Source organism: Bos taurus, chromosome X, assembly GCF_002263795.3.
Source record: "Bos taurus isolate L1 Dominette 01449 registration number 42190680 breed Hereford chromosome X, ARS-UCD2.0, whole genome shotgun sequence".
Classification (NCBI taxonomy): Eukaryota; Metazoa; Chordata; class Mammalia; order Artiodactyla; family Bovidae; genus Bos; species Bos taurus.
In genome coordinates this window covers 134358373-134381884 of record NC_037357.1, presented here as the reverse complement: position 1 = coordinate 134381884, position 23512 = coordinate 134358373, and the positions used below count along the sequence as shown (strand labels likewise).

The following is a 23512-nucleotide window of genomic DNA, read 5'->3' as shown; positions in this document are numbered from 1 at the left end:
AGGTTGGCAAGTCCTTCGGCTGTTGCATTTCCCTCAGTCTAGCGGGTTCTCCATGTATCTCAAGGCTTAAGTGCAGTTCTTGGAGGAAATGAATGTGAACACGCATCGGAAAATGGCTTCCCTGGTGATCCAGTGCTTTAAGAACCCCCCTTGAAATGCAGGGGACACCACTTGGATCCCTGCTCTGGGGAGATGCCACAGTGCTTGGAGCAAGGAAGTCTGTGGGCCACAACTTCTGAGCCTGAGTTCTAGAGGCGTGTTCTAGAAGCCACCACAATGAGAAGCCCTCACTCCACAGTGAAGAGGAACCCCTGTTTGCTGCAATGAGGGGAAGCCCAAATGTCCTAACAGGGACCCAGCACAGCCACGAGTAAGTCAATGGATCTTCTGAAAAGGAGAATTATGTCGCTACACCATGCATTGGCACTTCCCTGGAGGGTCAGACGGTAAAGTGTCTGCATACAATGTGGGAGAACTGGGTTCAATCCCTGGAGATGGAAATGGCAACTCACTGCAGTGCTCTTACCTGGAAAATCCCATTGATGGAGGAGCCTGGTAGGCTACAGTCCATAGGGGTCTCAAAGAGTTGGACACGACTGAGTGACTTCACTCACTCACTCACCATGCATTGTGAGCACGTGAAGCCCACTTTCTCGTGGTACCAGGTTATACACCCATGGAGCTTCTCCTATCTTTCACCCCAAGGGATGGGGGCTGGAGGTGAGGTGTGTGTACAGCGGTTTAAGTGACTTGCACGCTCAGGCTATTTTGAGCAAGCTACAGCACGTTAACCTTCTCTGTGTAGGTGTGCAGGAGATGTCACCTCAAGGGTGACATTAGGAGACCCAGGTTCGATCCCTGGGTTGGGAAGATCCCCTGGAGGAGGAAATGACAACCCACTCCGGGATTTTTGCCTGGAAAATCCCATGGACAGAGGAGCTTGGCGGGCTGCAGTCCGCAGGGCCGCAAAGAGTCAGACAAACAGAACCCACAAAGCACTCACCTGTGCCACGGTCTGCCAGTGCGTGGCGTCGTCTTCGCTGGGATGGATCCCGTAATTCCACCTTCTCTGCACCACGTAGATCACGGGCTCAATGGAAACATTGAACTTCGAGGACCACTTTACCTCCAGCTGCCCAGACTGCAGTTCCGTGAACCGCAACTCCTTCCTGGGCTTCAGGGGGACGCCTGGAACAGAACCACTCCGGTCACAAGAGCCTGCGTGCAACGTGGACTGTGGTGAATGCTAAGGAAGAAGAACTGAAGAGGAGATGACACTCATCTCATGACAAAGGACCCTCTGTTTCCTTTCTTAATAGCAGCGTCTCCCTATCAGGGGTTCAGTCTGAAATCATATGATACCAAATTCAGTTTCACATTCCCACTGTTTTATAGGGTCTAAATTGATTCTTGACCCTGAACAAGGTTTTGTCTCCCCAGTAACCTCAAGGGTTAGTCACTTAGCTGTGTCTGACTCTTGGTGACCCCCAAGAATGGTAGCCTGCCAAGCTTCTCTGTCCCTGGGGTTCTCTGGGCAAGAGTACTGGAGTGGGTTGTCATTCCCTTCTCCAGGGGATCTTCCTGAAGCAGAGATCGAACCCAGGTTTTCCACATTGCAGGCAGATTCTTTACCATCTGAGCCATAACCTCAGAGCAGTTCTTTTATGTACATTTTTTCAAATGAAAGAAAAAGTGCAAGAACTTTATAGATGGCAGTGTTAGAAAGCACTCCTGTTGAAGTTAAAACTTGACAAATGGGCAGATGGAACCTTTTGCAAGGGGAAGAGAAATACCTAATATTTACTATGTGCCAGGTGTCTTTCTGAACCCCAAGTGGGTTCAATTTGGTTTGTAATGAAAAGCTGATAGAATTCCCATTTTCTAACGCATAAGTGATCAGGTGGAATTAGGTCTTGACATGGTCATAAACAGTTTCCCTGATGACTCCAGTGGTAAAGAATCTGCCTGCAATGCAGGAGACGCAGGACACCCTGGTTTGATCTCTGGGTTGGGCGGATCCAATGGAGGGGGGCATGGCAACCCACTCCAGCATTCTTGCCTGGAGAATCCCATGGACAGAGGAGCCTGGCGGGCTGCAGTCCACGGGGTCACAGGGAGTTGGACATGACTGAGCACGCATGTACACAGCAAGCTGCACATGGCAGCCTAACACGGAATCCACCAGAGACGACAGTCATTAGGAGTCTCAAGTCCTTCTCCACGTAACATGCTCTGCCCCTGCTGCTCTATCTCAGGGTCCTTATGACATGGTTCCCGAGTTTCCTCTCCTCTCCGTCCGAGTGAGTTTTCCTTTTAAGGAAAACATTATAAAGCCCAATGCTCTCATGTGGTCAAAGCATACAGGAATGGTTTCTGAACCACAAGACTCGTGGATTTCCCCAAGTGATTGCTGGGACTCTCCCTGCTGACTTGCTGTTTAAAATTGGGGGGAAAAAAAAAGATGAATTAATAATGTTTGGGTTTTGGCACGGGTGAGTGCCTGGCTTCAAAAACAGTCCCTCACAGGTGGCTCGTCGGAACATACTTCATCATTTTGATTTCTCTCTCCCCACAATGGAGCGAGCAAGTTGCCTGGTAACCCAAAGATGTAAGAACCACGGTTCAAAATAGCAGCCATGATGGAAAGGGGAACTTAGAACAAATTCATAATTCCAAAGAAATTGATGGAACTGACCGAATTTAGCTAGAGTGCAGGGCACCCTGATGCTCAAACCAAGAACACCAGCTGCCCGTAAAGCTGTTCTGCACTGAGGATAAGCGTTCACCTAGAGCGCTGATGCCTCATTTGAAACGGTGAGTTCGGAGCGCTGCATTCTGCTTTCCATGTCTTCAGTCTCAGCAGAGGGAAGGCTACAAACCACAGAGAAGTTCTGACGCAGGTTAGCGGCATGGCTGAAATTCCAACTCATCTCATTCTGATCTGAATTCACGCTGAGGTCTTCTTATGGTGGGAAATTCTAAAGCCGTTCATCACTGATCTGGATGGAGCTGGGTGATTAAAACGCACCACGTCTGTATCTGCTCAAAAGCTCACTGATTTTTTTTTAATTAATTGATTTTAATTGGAGGCTAATTACAGTATTGTGGGGGTTTCTGCCAACACATCGACATGAAATCGGCCACAGGTGTACATGAAAAAAATACCATTTACTAATGTTTATTCATTTCCAGCTGTGTTGGGTCTTAGCCGCAGCTTGCAGGAGTCAAAGAGTGCGGGCTGCCAATCGACTCCAGTATCCTTGCCTGGAGAATCCCATGGACGGAGGAGCCTGGCGGGCTACAGTCCACGGAGTTGCAGAGAGTTGGACAAGACGGAACCACTAAAGAGAAATAATACACAGCCTGCTTTCGACACCCGGCTTCCCCAGACCACACTGCCAGGCGCTCCCTACTGCTATGGTCTGGTCACACGGTCTCCTTCGTTCTGAAATCTCTTGCCTTTCGTTTTCTGACATAGACTCTGGAATATGTCCAGGCTCAGTCCAGATGCCACCGCCTTCTCAGCCACCTTCCCTCAACCTCCAGCTAGAAGTGCAGGGCTCCATTCCTTGCTCTGCCATTCCACGTTGAACCTGTGACCATCGACACAGGCATTCAAGTGCCTCTGAACACAGCCAGCTCTCTGAATGTCTTATCTTCCCTATGAAGCTCAAGCTCCAGGGGTGTGTGTGTGTGTGTGTGTGTGTGTGTGTGTCAAGAACTGGGTTCTCCTCCACCCTCCTCAGCCCCCCAACCAATGCCCCATAAGGAGCACTCTGCAGAAGCAAATGGTGTGGAACTGTTCACTGAAGAAAGGGCCTAGCCCACTGCGTTATCCTCTCAGGAATACGCCTGGAAAAGTAGTAGCAGCCCACTTCTTTATTCTTCTCTCAGGAAGAATTAGGAGGAAGACATGGCAACAGGGGTAAAAATCTCCGCTTGAGAGTCTCAGAGAGGAATCATCGCAGGCGTTCACTGCCACCTCCTCTGGGATCATATCTATTCAAGGAGCTCACGTCTCCCTCCGCCATCAAGGTCTTGGGACTCAAACATTCCTTTATTTCCTCTTTAAACAGAGCAAGGCTAAGCACCAAAAAAAAAAAAAATCTACAAACAATGAATGCTGGAGAGGGTGTGGAGAAAAAGGGAACCCCACTGCACTGTTGGTGAGAACGGAGTTTACTCAAACTCATGTCCATCGAGTCGGTGATGCCATCCACCCATCTCATCCTCTGTCATCCCCTTCTCCCCCCGCCTTCAATCTTTGCCAGCATCAGGGTCTTTTCCAACGAGTCAGCTCTTCGCATCAGGTGGCCAAAGGGTCAGAAGGCCAACATCAGTCCTTCCATACGAACCAGCAATCCTATCAGCAGGCATATACCCTCAGAAAGCTACAGCTGAAAAAGACACAGGTACCCCAGTTGTTCATGACAATAGCTAAGCCGTGGAAGCTACTGTGTTTCCATCGACAGACAGGCAGATAAAGAGGTTGTGTTACATACAAACGGTGGGATACTGTTCAGCCATAAAAATGAATTTGACTCTAGTTCTAGTGAGATGGATGAAACGAGAGCCTGTTAATACAAGTAAATCAGAAAGAGAATGATAAAGATTGTACATTAACACATGTATGTGGAATCTAGGAAAACGGTTAAAGTCTAAGTGTTACTCGCTCAGTCGTGTCCGACTCTTTGTGATCCCATGGACTGCAGCGAGCCAGGCCTCCCCATCCATCACCAACTCCTGGAGCCTGCTCAAACTCATGTCCATCGAGTCGGTGATGCCATCCAACCATCTCATCCTCTGCCGTCCCCTTCTCCTCCCGCCCTCAAGCTTTCCCAGCATCAGGGTCTTTCCCAGTAAGTCAGTTCTTCGCATCAGGTGGCCAAAGAATTGGAGTTTCAGCTTCAGCGTCAGGCCTTCCAATGAGTATTCAGGACTGATTTCCTTTAGGGTGTACTTTGCTTTATGTATATCTACACACACACACACACACACATATATATATATGTATTGTATTGTATATATATACATGTTATATATACATGTAGGGCTGAGTCTTGTTGTATGGCAGAAACCAACACGACACTGCAAAGCGATGATCCCCCAATTAACAATACATTCATTTTTTTTTTAAAGTGACAGAAGATGGCTCGTTAGGTTCCTAACCTCACAGAGCACTGCCGGAGACTGCAAACCCGCCCTTCTCCTTGGCCCTCCACGGAGAATCCTCTAGGGGAAATGCAGCTCCAGTAACTGGCCCAGCGCTGAAGTACCCTGAACTCAGCCGGGGGACCCCCGCCCCCACACCCGCATGCTTTGAGGCCTCGGTCATGAATGTCATCTGACTGCCATGGGCCTCCACACCACATGACTGAGCATCACGGAGCTGTCAACTCAAATTCCTTCCCTTAAGTATCTCCTTCATTCTGATGGGCAATGATCTCGCCATTTGCACGTGAAGAAATGGTCCATCTGGTCTGCATTAGGGTCAGCTGGCTGCCCTGATTGGGAGGAACTGCACCCTCTGGGCTGTTAATTGTGTGCAGATGGGGCCCGGCCCCCACCGTTGCCCCTTCCAGGAGTCTCATTCTTGCGAGCTCCCCCAGCCTCCTGAAGGCATCCCCGGAACAGAGGACAGAGATCTGTCCTCAGAGTGGTTTTCATTATGTAAATGACTACCATCTTTCTTTATTGGTTTCAAACAACTTCGTCATCTGAAATGTAAACGATTCCGTCAAAAATGTCAGAACGCTATGGTGTAGCATCCTGCAATATATGGGGGTGTTTCTTGAAAGCGTAGCAAGTCTAAGGCATGGAAACCCAACACTTCAAAAAAAAATGTTCAAAACAGACTGATGGAAAAATCAACGAAGGCTGGCAGTCGGCAGTTGCAAATCACCCGTGTTGAGTGTTAATAAAAGGACTTGTCACAAGTCCAGGTGTGCAAGTGCACGAAGATACAGAGTTCCAGTGAGTCATTAATTAGTCACTGCATAACGTCTCTCACTTAGCAGCAGCAGCAGCAGCAGCGTCTCTCATAAAGACAGCTATACTCAAGGCATCTGGGTTCCTATCACATGAGGGCATGCGGTCACTGTATTCAAAATGCGAGTCATCACTTTGTGAAAAGTGGTCCACCTCGAAAATCCTGACGTTTACAAATTTCAAATACTGACAGGTTCACGGAAATACTAAAGCAGTGGCGTCATCAGCCCCTTTTGAAAAGAAACCAACTGATAACGCGATTGATTGCAGGTTAGCACCCGCTAAAGATGAGCCCTGGGTCTCGGCCACCTATAAAACTGAAGGCCACGGCTGCCTGGCATTTTTCTGTCTGGAAGAGAAGTTCAGCGTTTCTCTTTCCCTGCCCAAACTGACCGCCGCAGCTGGGCGTCAGGAAAGTGAAAAGTGAAAGTTAAGGTCGCTCAGTCGTGTCCGACTGTTTGCGACCCCGTGGTCTATACGGTCCATGGAATTCTCCAGGCCAGAATACTGCAGTGGGTAGCCTTTCCCTTCTCCAGGGGATCTTCCCGACCCAGGGATGGAACCCAGGTCTTCTCATTGCAGGCAGCTTCTTTAGCAGCTGAGCCATAGTGAAAGTCCAAGAATACTGGAGTGAGTAGCCTATCTCTTCTCCAAGGGGATCTTCCCAGCCCAGGAATCGAACCGGGGTCTTCTTCATTGCAGGTGGATTCTTTACCAACTGAGCTATCAGGGGAGCCATGGGCATCAAGAGAGGCAGTAAATTAAGAAAGCAAGACCTCTAGACAGAGGACAGTTTGACAAAGCTGTTAAGTAAACGAGAACTAAACTAGGGGGGAATCAAAGGAGAACCCCAACAAACGAGAGCTTGTGAGTCACCCGCAGAAGGTCAGCTTGTGAACATCCCACAGCCTCACAAAGGCTCATGTTTCAGAGACAGGGCCTGGTTCACCCAGCGTAACACTGTCAAGTCTTCGAGACTTGTAACAGCCTTACTTGAAGGGTGAAGGAAAACCTCACTGCTGTTTTTTCCTTCGTGTCAAACCCCAATACCAGCCTGCAGAGGTAACGTGAGGCGTCAGCCAAGGACAGTTCTCACAGCACTACCCCAAGTTACATGCCCCAGGGTAACGGGTCACTCCGTGGACCATATTTTCAAAACATACCGTGTTTCTAAAAAGTCAGGTTTCCGGCGTATGAAGCCTCTGAAGTTATGAGGTCAGCCCGCATCTCCTAGACACATGGACTGCGCAGAAAGGATATATGTGTTTCCATGAATTTTTATAATTTTTCCTTAGCCCCATAAGAGAGAAAGAGGAAAAAAATTAGGGCAGTGGTTGGCCCATATCAGTTAATGGCAAAAGTTTCGAAAGTGAGTGGTCCACTTAAACAGCAAGTGTGTGTGAGTGACCACCTCCATGAGTTCACTGCTGGGCTGGGCAGAGGCTGTGTGCTTCGGTTCTGAACGTCAGTGCAATCCTAGTAACTCCTAGTTCAGTTCAGTTCAGTCACTCAGTCGTGTCCGACTCTTTGCGACCCCATGAACTGCAGCACACCAGGCCTCCTTGTCCATCACCAACTCCCGGAGTTCTAACCGATGGTCAATATTCACCGAGCGAACAGGGATCCATACTTGTAGACTGAGCTGACCCTTTAGAACTCAACCTGGGGAAGACATTAAGAAAATGCTTTGTGGGCTTTGCCTGGAGGCTCAGTGGTGAAGAATCTGCCTGGCAGTCTAGGAGGCATGGATTCGATCCCTGGTCCTGGAAGATTCCCATGTGCCAGGGAGCAACTGAGCCCATGCACCACAGCAAGAGAAACCACTGGAATTAAGAGAGTAGCCCCGACTGCAGCAACTAGAGAAAGCCTGGCAAACAGACAAAGACCCAGTGCAGTAAAAAAATATTTATAAACAAAGAAAAATGCTTTTTGGGATTCCCTATGAGATTGACACTTCAGTAAGTTAACAATGAACAAACGGAAATTGAAGACCTTACAGGTCTGTCCAGGAGTGTCTGGTTCTTCACGTGTGTGTGTGTGTGTGTGTGTGTGTGTGTGTGTGTGTGTGCTAGTTGCTCAGTTGTGTCCGACTCTTTGTGACCCTGTGGACTGTAGCCCGCCAGGCTCCTCTGTCCATGGGATTCTCCAGGCAAGGATACTGGAGTTGGTTGCCATGCCTTTCTCCAGGGGATCTTCCCAACTCAGGGATTGAACCTAGGTCTCCTGCATTGCAGGTAGATTCTTTACTGTCTATGCCATCAGGGAAGCCCTTCACAAGGTATATGCTTCATGTCTCATTTAAATACTGAAAGTAGAAAGTGTTAGTCGTTAGTCGTTCAGTCACGTCCGACTCTGTGACCCCATGGACTCTACCCCTCCAGGCTCCTCTGTCCATGGGATTGTCCTGGCAAGAATACTGGAGTGGGCAGCCATTCCTACAACTCCAGAAATTAGCTAAAAATTACCTTCAGAGAAAAAAAGCTCCATGTTCTTTATTAGCCTAAAACGACTGGTTAATTAGTGATGGTATTAGATTTAACCTAAGTGATCCCGATGTATCTTTTAACCGACCTATAATATAATAATACAGGGGTGCCCAAAGACAGCTTGAAGTTGAGGGCCCTCTTATAGTAGCTGGACAGTCACAATAGAGATGACAGGACAGCTGGGCAGGTGGGATTAGGCCCTGGAGGTGTGTATGATGTCAACCACCAGATCGCCCCAGAGAGGCCCGCAACCTCAGCCTCGGCGCTGCGGGGCTAACAGTGGGACTGGTCGAGCTCAACTCGTGTTGGAGCGTGTTCTTCTTGAGGAAAAAGTCTGCACTTCAGAACCACTGTTCTGTATCCCACATATTTGTGCTAATATACAATACTTGAGCTTTCCTGATAGCTCAGTTGGTAAAGAATCCGCCTGCAATGCAGGAGACCCCGGTTCAATTCCTGGGTCGGGAAGATCCACTGGAGAATGGATAGGCTACCCACTCTAGTATTCTCGGGCTTCCCTGGTGGCTCAGCTGGCAAAGAACCCGCCTGCAATGCGGGAGACCCGGGTTCCATCCCTGGGTTGGGAAGATCCACTGGAGAAGGGAACGGCTACCCACTGCAGTATTCTGGCCTGGAGAATTCCATGGACTGTATAGTCCATGGGGGTCGCAAAGAGTCAGACACGAGTGAGTGACTTTAACTTTCATACAATACTTGTCTTTTTCTGACCTACTTCACTCTGTATAACAAGAGTTATACATCACTACACATCACTACATCACTACAAATGAAACCATTTTGTTCCTCTTTATGTCTGAGCAGTATTTCATTGTATATAGGCGTCACGGGCTTCCCAGGCGGCTCAGTGGTAAAGAATCTGCCCATCAATGCAGGAGACATGGATTTGATCCCTGGGTTGGGAACATCCCCTCGAAAAGGGAATGGCAACCCACTCTGGTATTCTTGCCTGGAGAATCCCATGGATGGAGGAGCCTGGCGGGCAGCAGTCTATGGGGTCACAAAAGAGCTGGACACGATTTAGTGACTAAAACAACAGCAACATCCATGGGCCATGTCTTTATCCCTTCATCTACTGACGGACATTCAGGTCGCTTCCGTGTCCTGGTTATTGTAAACAGGGCTGCAGTGAATACTGGGGTGCGTGTGTTATTTAGAATTATGGTTTTCTCAAGGTATATGCCCAGAAGTGGGACTGCTGGATCATATCAATGCATGTATGCAGAGTCTAGAAAAAATGGTACAGAGGAACCTGTTTGCAGGGCAGGAAGAGAGACTCAGCCATAGAGAAAGAACTTGTGGACATTGTGTGGGAAGGGGAGCGTGGGGCGACCAGAGAGAGTACCACTGACATATACACATGATATATACACTGACATATATACACGACCGTGTGTAACACAGATAGTTAGTGGGAAGCTGGTGTACAGTGCAGGGAACTCAGCTCGGTGCTCTGTGATGACCTGGAGGGGTGGGAAGTTTAAGAAGGAGGACATATGTGTACAGATATATGCTTCAGAGAGAAGGGAAAATCTCTCTATGTGTACTTAGATTTTTTTTCCCCCCAAATAATCCTCTATTATCCTTATGCTCATTATGCCAAAATCACTTGCAAGTCAACAGAGCCTGTTTATGGTCTTGATGGTTGGCTCTCTGTGAATGCCCTTTCTCCATAAACATCCACGTCCAGAGTTACTGGTAGCAGACAGGGGACTTCAGCCCTGGAAAAAAACGCATCATGTGAAGGTTCAAGTGCAAGCGTCCTGGGACTTCCCTGGTGGTTCCATTGGTGGAGAGTCCGCTTTGCAGTCAGCGCAGGGGGTTGCAGCTTCAGTTCCTGGTCGGGGAACTAAGATTCCGCATCCAGTGGATGAACTAAGAAGCCCATATGTTCTACAAGTACTGAGCCCGGGTGCCTCAACAAGAGAGACCCGGGTCCCACAAACTATACAGAGCCCCCACAAGCTCGGGAAACCACACGCCACAGCAAGGGAGAACCCACATACTGCAATAAGGAGCCTGTGCACTGCAACTAAAGATCCTGCATGCTGTTAACTAAGACAGGACACACCCATAAATAAAAAAATATAAAAAAAATAATAAATCGCGGGTATCTTTTAATTGTTAATCATTTATGCTGGCCCTCTCTGGAATATTCCCCTTATTCTCGGTGAACCAGGCATACTTGAAATTCACAGCGACTCTTCACTGCTTTCACACAAAAAGCATAATTTATAGAGCCTCTTTTAACCACCTTACTTTTAAAACAAAAAAGGTTTTGCAAATGGGTTTTCAACAATCCTCCTAATAGCATCCTATTTTTATGGTAAATGCAAATAGTTAAATAGCAAATGATCTCTGATAACAGAAAAGGTTTCCTAAGAGTAGACTGTTAAAAACTTAAGTGGTGAGAGATTTTGGCAGAACTCATTCTTTGTGGTTTATAATAAAAAGCGTGGAAATAATAAAACTCAGATCGATTAAAGAAATGTCAGTCTGTTAAGAAAGAGAAAACAGCAATTATTTTGAATTTGAGATAGTAACTATGCCAGGTTTCCAAGGATCTTAGGGTGAGAAAAATGGAAAATGAGATGGATTATACAGACTTCAGATAAGAATGTTTCCAACAGGAAGCTGGAGGAATGCGGTGCAGCTATGTGGCTTCTGGGACACCTGAGTTGTTATAAGTCTAACAGTGGACTTCTGAAAATGTAAGTAAGGACTCGGGAAAATGCTCAGCAAGCACTGAATTCAAAACCAGCAGTGCAACAGTATCAACTTGATGTGTGACAGTCAAAGTGACAAAGCAAGAGAGATTTCTCTTTCTGCTTGTAAGGCATAATGCCAAGTAATTCTGTTTTTCTCTTCAAATCACACTCCAAAAAGTAACCAAATGCTACATCTCTCAGAGTATACTTTGGTGGCGTCCAAGACTTGTGCACAACACAATACCATCGGTTTGGCATGAAAGAAGTTGGTCACGTTTGCACAGAGTCAAGTAACACTTAGCATACAGGAGTCAAGTGCCCTAGAAACTGCCTGTGAAGGCAAAGTGTTACTTCAGCTAAATTGTTTGACAAGCCTCATCCCGGTCTTTTGGAAGAGGGCAATCTTACCATCTAGGATCTCAAGTGAAAGTGAAAGTCGCTCAGTCATGTCTGAATCTTTGTGACCCCATGGACTATGCAGTCCTTGGAATTCTCCAGGCCAGAATACCAGAGTGGGTTGCCTTTCTCTTTTCCCAATCTTCCCGACCCTGGGATCGAGCCTAGGTCTCCAGCACTGCAGGCGGATTCTTTACCAGCTGAGCCACCAGGAAAGCCCAGGATCTCAAGATATTATTAAAAATACTAAAAGTCCCTGCAAACACCCTTCTTTTTTTTTTTTTTCTAACTTTAAATTTTTTATTTTGTATTGGGGTATATAGGCCAATTAACACTGTTGTCATGGTTTCAGGCGGACAGCAAAGGGACTCGGCCATTCGTACACATGCATCTTTTCTATCACAAACTCCCCTCCCATCCAGGCTGCCACATGACATTGAGCAGAGTTCCCTGTGCTGTCCAGCAGGTCCTTGCTGGTTCTCCATGTTAAACAAAGCAGTGTGTCCATGTCCATCCCAGACTCCCTAACTATCCCTTCCCCCATCCTTCGCCCTGGTGACCCTAAGGTTATTACAGAGCATTGAGCAGAGGTCCCTGTGCTGTCCAGCAGGTCCATGTGGGTTCTGCATGTTAAACACAGCAGTGCGTCCATGTCCATCCCAAACTCCCTGACTATCCCTTCTCCCATCCTTCCCCCTGGTGACCATAAGGTTATTACAGGATATTGAGCAGAGTTCCCTGTGCTAAACAGCAGGTCCATGTGGGTTCTCCATGTTAAACACAGCCGTGTGTCCATCCCAAACTCCCTGACTATCCCTTCCCCCTTCCTTCCTCCCTAGCAACCATAAGTTCCTCCTCTAAGTCTGTGAGTCTGTGTCTGTTCAGTAAGTTCATCTGTATCATTTTTAGATTCCATATGTAAGGACATTCTCCTTCTATGTCTGACTTACTTCCGTCAGTATGGCACTGTCTAGCAAACACACCTCTCTTCTTGGATAACGCAAACAGAAAAACCACAATACTCACGCGTGCATTATGGCTTTTTCAAGGGTGCCACCCCTAGCCTATTTTCCAAAGATCTAAACACATTTACTCCTAGGAAGCCAGTAGAGCCTCGGTGGTTTACTCACTTTCGAGAAAAACACACCATAAAGTCCCTGAATTGATGATGGCCTTCCTACATAGTCAATTTCGGCAGGATTCATACAACATAGCCATTACTTTTTAAAGAGTTTTTATTTTATGTGGACCATTTTGAAAGTAATCATTGAATTTGTTACACCATTGCTTCTGCTTTCTGTTTTGGCTTTTTTCACCACGAGTGGAATGTTAGCTCCTAGACCAGGGATCAAACCGCATGCCCTCCATTGGAAGATGAAGTCTTGACTACTGGACTGCCAGGGAAGTCCTGATAATAACTTTAACTGGAGTATAATGATTTTTATTATATATGTATTTACATATTTTATTATATATATTTATATATAAATTTTTATTACATTTATTTTATTATGTATTTCATTATTTTATTATATTTACAAACACATAAATATTCATTATATTTATGTTTATTATTATATTTTAATATGTATTCATTCTATTATATTTTATTATATATACTATATATTAAAATATATTTTATTATATGTGTATTTTATAATGTAATGTTTATCATTATATTTACTATATAGTCATTCTATTAAAATGTATTTATTATATCTATTACATTAAATATAATATACTTTATTATATTTATATTTTATGAGTTGTGTCTGACTTTTTGCAACCCCATGGCCTGTAGCCTACCAGGCTCCTCTGTCCATGAGATTCTCCAGGCAATAGTCCTGGAGTGGATTGCCATTTCCTTCTCCAGGGGATCTTCCCAACCCAGGGCTCAAACCCAGGTCTCCCGCAGTGTAGACAGATGCTTTACGGTCTGAGCCACCAGGGAAGCCAAGGGTGAAGGAAGAGTATTATATTTTAATATATATTTATAATATTAAAATATACTTTATTATATTAAATATAATATATTGTACTATGATATATTTGATTAAATTAAAATACAATATATTTTATCATTTTTATTCTATTCTATTATTATTACACTCAATGGTGTTATATTGAGTCACGAGGCTGTCCGCAGGAAACCAATATTGTAAATCAACCGTACTTCAGTTAATACATGGATAAGTGTTCACATGGACGATTCACTGCACCACAATGTGAGTTCACAAATTTTCAGATGTTTGTGTGACGCAGGTTATTTTTTCCTGCAGCTCCGTGTTTCCTGGCCATCGTCACGTCTTTGACTGACACCCTCTCCCACGCGCACACACAAGTCGCTGTGAGGCTGCAGGCCCCTTCACCCCGGCTCTGCCCTGCTCCTCACCTTTGTACAGAGTCTTGGGCACCTGGCAGGTATGCCCGCAGCCATTGGAACAGCACTTCTTAACCCCAGAGCACTCATCGTCCGCGTCGCAGCTTTCCACGCAGGCGGCGGCGAACCCGCTGGCCTTCTCTGGGGAGGGGCAGTCTCCCTGCTTCACCGACAGGATGTACTTGAGGAACTCACAGCTGGTCACACACTCGTAATTCTTCTTGGGGAACAGAGACTGTGAGAGAACAGAAATCCTTAAATTAAAGACTCATGGGGTCTGATGTCCACGACTTCGGAGAGTCAGGTCAAAATTCTGAAGCAACTTCAATGTCCTTCAACAGAGGGATAGATAAAGTGGATGTGGCACATATATGCAATGGAATATTACACTGCTATTGAAAAGAATGAAGTCGTGTCATCTGCACCAACGTGGATGGACCTAGAGATTGTCATACTGGGTGAAGTGAGTCAGGCAGAGATGCGGAATCATTGTATGACACTCCCTATGTGAAGAATCTAAAAAGAAATGATACAAATGAACTTATGTACAAAACAGAAGTAGATGCAGAGACTTAGATGTGAACTTACGGTTGCTGGGTTGGGGGAAGGATGGGGAGAAGGGATAGTTAGGGAGTTTGGGATGACATGAACACACTGTTGTACTGAACACTATTGAACACAGAGAACCCACAAGGACCTGCTGGACAGCACAGGGATCTCTGCTCAATACTCTGTAATAACCTTATGGTTCCCAGGAGGAAGGATGGGGGAAGGGATAGTCAGGGAGTTTAGGATGGACATGGACACACTGCTGTATTTAAAATGAATAAGTAACAAAGACTTATTGTACAGCAAAGGGAACTCTGCTGTTATGTGTCAGCTTGGATGGGAAGAGCATTTGAAGTAGGATGGATACATGCATATGTTTGACTGAGTCCCTTTGCTGTCCAACTTGAAGCTATCACAACACTGTTAATCGACTATACCACAATAGAAAGAAAAAGATCAATAAAAAATAAAAAGAAACTATAGTTACTCCTTTTATAAAAGTGATGATCATCCCATAAAGTATCTTTTATGTAAACTCCTATTTTCATATACAGAATATATTTTAGAATTTAAAAAGCTATCTCAAGTCCTTTCTGGAAAGAGTGGAATGTAAACAAATTTCATCATCAATACTGTCAAAATGGAAAAAGAGGAGGGATGTGCGTATTTGTATCTGCATGTGGGTAGGGAAGGAAAGAAGAATCTTGCTCCATCAGATTTTTCCTTGAATTGTTTACAAAATAAATGTACTTGCTTTCTTTCCCTCTCAGTCATGTCTGACTCTTTGCAACCCCATGGACTGTAGCCCACCAGGCTCCTCTGTCCATGGAATTCTCCAGGTCAGAATACTGGAGTGGGTTGCCATTCCCTTCTCCACGGGATCTTCCCGACCCAGGGATCGAACCCAGGTCTGCTGCACTGCAGGCAGATTCTTTACTGTGTGAGCCACCAGGGAAGCCTCAAAGAAATGATATGTTGATTTTCTAAAGAAGTATGAGCCATGAACTGTAACTTTATATTAGACGCAACAGATACACATCAATGACACACACACATCCACAGATCATAGTTAATACATTCTGAGTCCCGACCCTGTAAATTTAAAGTACAAATTTTATGTACATGCCATCAGTCCTCTGACAAATACCAGGGGGAAATTTCACACTCTTTAATACAAAAAGTGGAACACTGGAGGTACTAGGTGGAAAAAGTTCAGTCCCAAGGTTTGAATTCAAATTGTAGACGTCAATACAATTGATTGTTAATAATTACATATAGAGTCGGACACAACTGTTAGCGACTGAACAGCGACAACAGTCATGTGTAAAATTTGAAAATAATATGATCTGATTGGATTAAAATCGCGTCTCAGCTCAAGAACTATCCAGGTAAGACAGAAAAAAGGCTACATTTTCAATACTGAAGTAGCATAAATCTGTAGATAATTAAAAAAAACTTTGTAAAACATTTAAAGCATTATCAGTTCTTAAGGCTTTTCTTACTCAGTTTCACAGCTCACTGTTCTCTTACTTTCGAGATCTGTTTTACTTCACTGGCTTTTGAAAAAGTTGTAAATTCCAGTCCAAATCTAAGGAATTGAGGAAGCATGCTAAAGGATCGGGAACAATTGTGGAGTGCTGGTCAACTTTCCTCTTTCAGCAATGTGTATACATTACATGGGTTGAAAGAAAGCCCTAAAGTTACCCAAATCGCAGGCCCCTGCAGCACAGGCTGAGCTTTGCAAGCAGAAATGATTTTATTCAAGCTGGCAAGCGTTTACTGCTGGCTAAGTTAGCAATCACAGGGACTTAAGTGTGTATTATGGTATAATCAAATCAACTGAGTGCAAACTTGTTCACATATGAAAACGAGGTGTAACTTGGAATCAGAAAACAAAGAAAGAGCTCTCTGTCCACGTGACTCTAATCACCCATGTGCCGACCACCATGCCCTTGAAGCGAGACAGAAAAACAGAGATGTCTCCTCCTGTTGCTAGTTTACTCGCCGAGCTAACAGGTCAAAGTCAAAAACAAACACAGGAGCAGAGACAGACCTGGAACGTTGGTTCCCACTGAGAGCGAAAGCAGAATGACCATGAAGTGAAAGTGTTAGGCGCTCAATCCCTACCGACTCTTCGCGACTCCATGGACTGCAGCCCACCAGGCTCCTCTGTCCATGGGGATTCTCCAGGCAAGAACACTAGAGTGGGTTGTCATTTCCTTCCCCATGGACTGCAGCCCACCAGGCTCCTCTGTCCATGGGGATTCTCCAAGCATCCTGGAGAATCCTGGAGTGGGTTGCTACTCCCTCCTCCAGGGGATCTTCCCGACCCAGGGATCGAACCTGCATCTCTTACATCTTCTGCATCGGCAGGCAGGTTCTTTACCATCTGAGCCACTATGGAAGCCCTAATACAAGGGGATGACAGGACTATTTGCTAATTAGTGAGTTAAGTCTCTACAGTTACTATGTGAACTATTGTTCCATCAATTGCTTCAGAGTGTAGTCACCGTGAGAAACCCTTAACAACATTCTTTTTAAAACAAAACAAATATATGAAAACAACGTTTTGAGTGTGTCATCTAAATTCAAGTTTATGGTCTTATCAGTCTTTTTATTTCATTCTCTTTGATTCATCTGAGTGTGTTAGTTGCTCAGGCATGTCTGACTCTTTAAAACCCTGTGGACTGTAGGCTCCTCTGTCCATGGGATTATCCAGGCAGGAATACAAGAGTGGGTTGTCATTCCCTTCTCCAAATGACCATGATTTGTACAATAATTTGGATCTTCCAGTGGATGTGAGGGCTGTTCCATACAATTAAATACATCTCCTTTTCGTGAGGGTTTCACAAACGTGATTTTGGGGGAGGGTGATTGTTTTGAGGTGCATGGAAAGAAGTTGGGAAAGTTCCTGTCTGCGCTGGAGTTTTCTAGACTGATCCCTGAGCTTGTCATGTTGCAGATGAGATGATGAGAATTACAAGAGACTGTGCATACAGACAAACGGACAATGCTGTGCAGAGTGGGTCACACCAGATAATCAACAGGACTGGACCCACGGATGTCTCTTTTGTTTCCCCACTGCTACAGATTTCCTGTGTAACATTTCCAGATTCTTCTGTTATTCTGACCAAAATGCTACAGAGGCCACAGCAAGAGTAGCTTCCCCAGTGATATGACCACCCACAAGTCTCCAACGTGCCCCGCCTAGGAGGCCTGGCCCTGAGACCTCTAAGGAGGGAACTGGGCCCCCTTGGAATTTCTAAGAAACCATCTGTAGTCTTTGAACTTACATGAAGACAGTCTCACACATCCGTGGATTTAGTAACCTTTCAGAGGCATTCTACTTAATGGTTCCACTGTTAACACGCACTGAAGGCAAATTTTGACGTTCTCTGTCAATCATCTTGGATAATCCTCTTGGATTCGGTTGAAAAATATTATTGGTCTGAACGCAAAGGAGAGAACATTTGGCGTCTGTGCAAGAGGTCTCTTCCCACGTCTTTCATCATCACTTAGTAAGAACTGATGAGTTCAGTGGAATAAGGACAAAAATGCTTACGGGTGACAGAAAATGATGTCGGAGTAAGAAAACATGTCAGTGTTAGTCGCTCAGTCGTGCCCAACTCTTTGTGACCCAGTAGACTGTAGCCAGGCTCCTCTGTCCATGGAATCCTCCAGGCAAGAATACTGCAGTGGGTTGCCATTCCCTTCTCCAGGGGATCTTCCGCACAACGAGAGCAAACCCAGGTCTCCTGCATGGCAGCCAGATTCTTTACCAGCTGAGCCACCAGGGAAGTCCAATACATTCAAAGAAAGGCTCAGAAAAGCAGTGCACTCGGGGGAAACGCCATGGGATGCACTGGATTAAGGGGAAAATACTTCTACTTTAATCAATACTCTTTAGAATATTAATCGACTCTTATAAATCTCTCCTACAACCCCATCTCTTAGCTCAGAACTAAAGTTGTTTTCAGTACCCAACCTGCACAACAAGCTAAGATCAACTTTCTTATGGCCAATGGTGAAACGAAAATGAAACCCTAACAACGGCAGCTGATGGTTCTTGGGTGCTTTTTAAAAACACACCGTTATCTTCATTTTGTTGTACAATGCAAGATGGTGGTCGTGGTGGGGTAGCCGCTAAGTCGTGTCCGACTCTTTGCGACCCCATGGGCTGTAGCCCGCCAGGCTCCTCTGCCCTTGGAATTACTCCAGGCAAGAATACTGGAGTGGGTCGCCATTACCGTACGTTAAAATAATTAGTGTGGAAATCATGGGACAATGAACACAAACACATCAAATTCAGTAAAATAAGCCCATGGGCAAGAAATCACCTAAATAGGAGGTCTCAGTTTCTCCCTGACTCCCCTGTAGCTCAAATGGTAAAGACTGCTGTCGATGTAGGAGACCAGGGTTCGATCCCTGGTTCGGGAAGTTCCTCTGGAGAAGGAAACGGCAACACACTCCAGTATTCTTGCCTGGAGAATCCCATGGACGGAGGAGCCAGGCGGGCTATAGTCCATGCGGTCTCAAAGAGTTGGACACGACAGAGAGACTAACACACACCTGCACACACTTTCTCCCTAGAAAACTCTGCATTTGGTATTTGGCCAAGTTCACCAAAATTGCACATGAGCCAGGTCTTAAGTACACAGCCTTTGCAGAGAGCAAGGGGCCAAGGGGTTCTCTCCTTGCTCCAGCCAACACACACACACACACACACACACACACACACACACAGGCAGCTTCAGCGTGGGCCCCCTGAAATGAGTTCTCCACCGTCACCACCGCCATCTCCCCACGTCCTCACCAATGATGAGCTGACGGACCTTCCATGGTGGGTCAACCTCTGACAACTGCTGAGGGTCTCCCAGACCCTCACCCCCACTTCTATGCCTCCCCAGACCCCACAAGCAGGATTATTTTCACTTGGCGGATGAGACCCTCAGGTAGGCTGCAATTTACCCCAAATTGCACACAAGGAAGCGTGGGGGGCAGCCAAGTTTTATCTCAGGGGTGCTCCGTATCTCAGGGTAAAATTAAAAGGTGACTAAGGCAGGGGCTCTAAACGTGCTTCCCTGCTAGGATTATCTGGGGGTTTCCAACACTCCGGAAATACCAAAGACAAGCGCAGAGAGGGAAAATGCACATATACAGGCACACATAAATATGCGCATGTCTATATCCACACACACATACCCAGATGCATGTACCTCATACATGGGGCTTTCCAGGCGGCATTAATGATAAAGAATCCCCCTTCCAATGCAGGAGACCTGGGTTCCCTCCCTGGATGGGAAGACCTCCTAGAGAGGGAATGGCTACCCATTCCAGTATTCTTGCCTGGGAAATCCCATGGTCAGAGGAGCCTGGCGGGCTACAGTCCATGGGGCCGCAAAAGAGTTGGATACTATTGAACACAGGCACACACACATAAATCATACATATGTAAACCAAAACAGCAGTTATAGTCCAGGAATACTGACAAGAATGAGCAACACTGAGATACAGCTTCCAATATTGAACTTCAACAATAGAAATATAATTTTTCAGGCATGCAGACAGAACAGGCAAGTTGATTACGATGGGGAAAATAACCTTTCTCTTAGGTTAATTTCTCTCTATCAGATGTAATGTGTGAAGCCAGTAGAAAAATATATAATACTAAATATGTATATAATATATAACTATATATATATTAGGAATATATAATAGTATATAATACTAAAGAATATAAAATAATACTATATATACTATATAATATCAAATATATATAAATACTAAAGAATATAAAACAATAAACGAGCTCAACTGTTATTTAAATATACATGTGACAGAAATATTCTCAAAGACATAAAGACTCGGAGGATATAACACTCATGAGTCTTTCTTGCAAAACTATGCAGTGGTAAAATCCAGCTGTTCCACAATTAACAGAAATAAAGAGTAGACTGGCTAGCACAGCACCCCTCCAAAAAAAAGCATATAATACATATGTATACGTAGGGCTCCCCAGGTGGTGCTAGTGGCAAATACCCGCCTGCCAATGTAGGAGACCCGAAGAGATGTGGATTCGATTCCTGGGTTGGGAAGATCCCCTGGAGGAGGGCCTGGCAACCCACTCCAGTATTCTTACCTGGAGAATTCCATGGACAGAGGAGCCTGGTGGGCTACAGTCCATGAGGTCACAAAGAATTGGACACGACTGAAGTGACTTAGTATGCACATATATATTATGTGAGAAAACGAGTTCGTACAAATCAATTTGGACTTCAGGTATAACAGAAGGCAGAATCTGTCATGAATAATCTCAAAGAAAATGGTGTCTTTTAAAAGACACCCAGACAGGATCAAATTTAGAAAGCCAGAAATACAGAAATTTGCATAAAAGAATTACTAATCATTTTCTTATCCGCATATATGGGAAACTAAAATGGAAACATTGAAGGCATGAGGAGAAGGGGACGACAGAGGATGAGACGGTTGGATGGCATCACCGACCCGACGGACATGAGTTTGAGCAAACTCCGGGAGTTGGTGATGGACAGGGAGGCCTGGCGTGCTGCGGTCCATGGGGTCGCAAAGACACGACTAAGCGACTGAACTGAACTGAAAATGGAAAAAAGTATGAATGACAGGTTTTTTTTTTAAAGAGAACATGATATAATAAAACTAAAAATAAAAGAGTATGTCTTTAAAACTTTGGTGGCTTAGAAGGAATGGGGCAAGAAACCTTGAACTTAATTTTAGGACCCCTGTACTCAGGGCTGTGATGGATGGACTGCAGTAGAAAGGTCCAGAGCAAAACAGGCAGAAGGGAAGGGCCCGTGGGCAGAAGTCCAGAGGAAACGAGGTGGAGAGTCTCCCACTGGAGCCACACAGGACGCACTCAGTCCGTCCAGCCATGAGTTCTAACAGCACGTGTGGAATGCCGTCATCCAGAGAAGTTCTGGGGGCAGACCTGAGACCCAAAATTCTTCTGGGAGGCTGGTCACTGAGGTTCCTCCTGCCCAGCATGGACCACAATCCAGACTCCCAGAAGGGAACAGGGGCCAACAGTTTAGGAAGGGCGAGCCCCTCTTATCAGTGAGGGGTGGGTGCAAAGCCCTCCCTCCAATTCTTAAGTTTCCAGAGGCCTGCCAAGGGTCAACCTTTTAAGCAGGAATTTCTAAAGACAGTTTTGCTATGGTTAACGTCTCTGTGCAGGTAATCACGGCTATTTCCAGACGGTAGTTGTTGTTGAGTCGCCCAGTCGTGTCTGACTCTTTGCGACCCCATTGACTGCAGGATGCCAGACTTCCCTGTTCGTCACCAACGCCCACAGTTTGCTCAAACTCATGTGCATGGTGTCAGTGATGCCATCCAACCATCTCATCCTCTGTCGCCCCCTTCTTCTCCTGCCCTCAATCTTTCCCAGCATCAGGGTCTTTTCAAATGAGTTTGCTCTTCCCATCAGGTGGCCAAAGGATTGGAGCTTCAGCATCAGTCCTTCTAATGAGTATTCAGGGTTGATTTCCTTTAGGATGGACTGGTTGGATCTCCTTGCTGTCTAAGGGACTCTCAAGAGTCTTCTCCAAAACCATAGTTCAAAAGAATCAACTCTTAGGCGCTCAGTTGTCTTTATAGTCCAACTCTCACATCCATCCATGACTACCGGAAAAACCACGGCTTTGACTAGAATGGACCTTGCCAGCAAAGTGATGTTTCTGATTTTTAATACATTGTCTAGGTTTGAGAATTTGGAATGAAGGTTAAGTTTTACTCTCTAGTGCAGTTTGTTTTACTAGTGTTTCAGTGCTCATATACAATTTCTATAAAAAATAAATACATTAACCTGTTGAGACGAAACAACCCAAACTGCCAGCTGCATCTTTCAAAGAAGGCATCTAATGGCTAAGTATTCGTGAGATCGGAAAACGCATTCTCAGTTCAAACATTTCTAACCTGGGCTTGGAAATGCAATTATGAGTTGCTTGGAAACTCAGTTATATATCCTAATGGATTAAATGTGATGACCATTAACTTGCTTCCCAGGCAAACTGTAGACCGTGGCCGTGGATGCTATCAAGTTAGGAGAAAATCAGAAACACGTATTTTAAGAACGCCACTTTCCTACTACCACCCTGATAAAAGTGTACGATCCTTACACTTTACCGGAGCCATTCAGATAATGGCCCCCAGGTTGCACAGGACTGTGTTCCCTGAGAGCTCACACACATGAGGTGACCCCAGAAATGACCAAAAGTGCACGCCTGGAGGCGGGCTCGGGTCCACAGGGCCCGGCCAGATGTTGACAGGTGCTTCTGAGTTGAGGAGAAAGAGATCAGAGTTTGAGGAAGCTGGGACTTCCCTGGTGGCACAGTGGATAAAAATCACCGCCTGCCAAAGGTGGGGACACAGGTTCGATTCCCGGTCTGGGAAGATTCCCTGATGCTGCAGAGCAACTAAGCCCAAGCACCACAACTAATTGAGCCCACGCTCCAGAGTTCCTGAGCTGCAACTCTCAAGCCTGAGTGTTGCAGTTACTGAAGAAATGTGTGCTTAGCGCCCGTGCTTGGCAACAAGAGAAGCCACCGCGATGAGAAACGTTGTCCACCAAAACTAGAGAGTAGCTCCTGCCGGCTGCAGGAAAGCAGTTCAGTTCAGTTCAGTCACTCTTTCCCAGCATCAGGGTCTTTTCAAATGAGTCAGTTCTTCACGTCAGATGGCCAAAGCATTGGAGCTGAAGTTTCAGCTTCAGCATCAGTCCTTCCAATGAACACTCAGCACTGATCTCCTTTAGGATGGACTGGTTGGTTCTCCTGGCAGTCCAAGGGACTCTCAAGCATCTTCTCCACCATCGCAGTTCAAAAGCATCAACTCTTCAGTGCTCAGCTTTCTTTAAGAGTCCAACTCTCACATTCATACATGACCACTGGAAAAACCATAGCCTTGACTAGACGGACCTTTGTTGCAAGTAGAGCAAAGCCTGTGCAAATCAACGA

The 23512-nt window shown here is 45.6% G+C and overlaps 1 protein-coding gene across 1 annotated transcript in view; it reads right to left on the bottom strand.

Annotated features, from left to right (window-relative positions):
• ANOS1 (anosmin 1) overlaps nucleotides 1-23512 on the bottom strand; it is a 210918-nt gene that overhangs the window by 54211 nt on the left and 133195 nt on the right. The window contains exons 4-5 of the mRNA XM_059883913.1: nucleotides 13989-14211; nucleotides 1004-1188 (exon numbers count right to left, since the gene is read on the bottom strand). Of these exons, the coding sequence (XP_059739896.1) occupies nucleotides 1004-1188; nucleotides 13989-14211 (408 nt within the window). The remainder of the gene's footprint in view (nucleotides 1-1003; nucleotides 1189-13988; nucleotides 14212-23512) is intronic.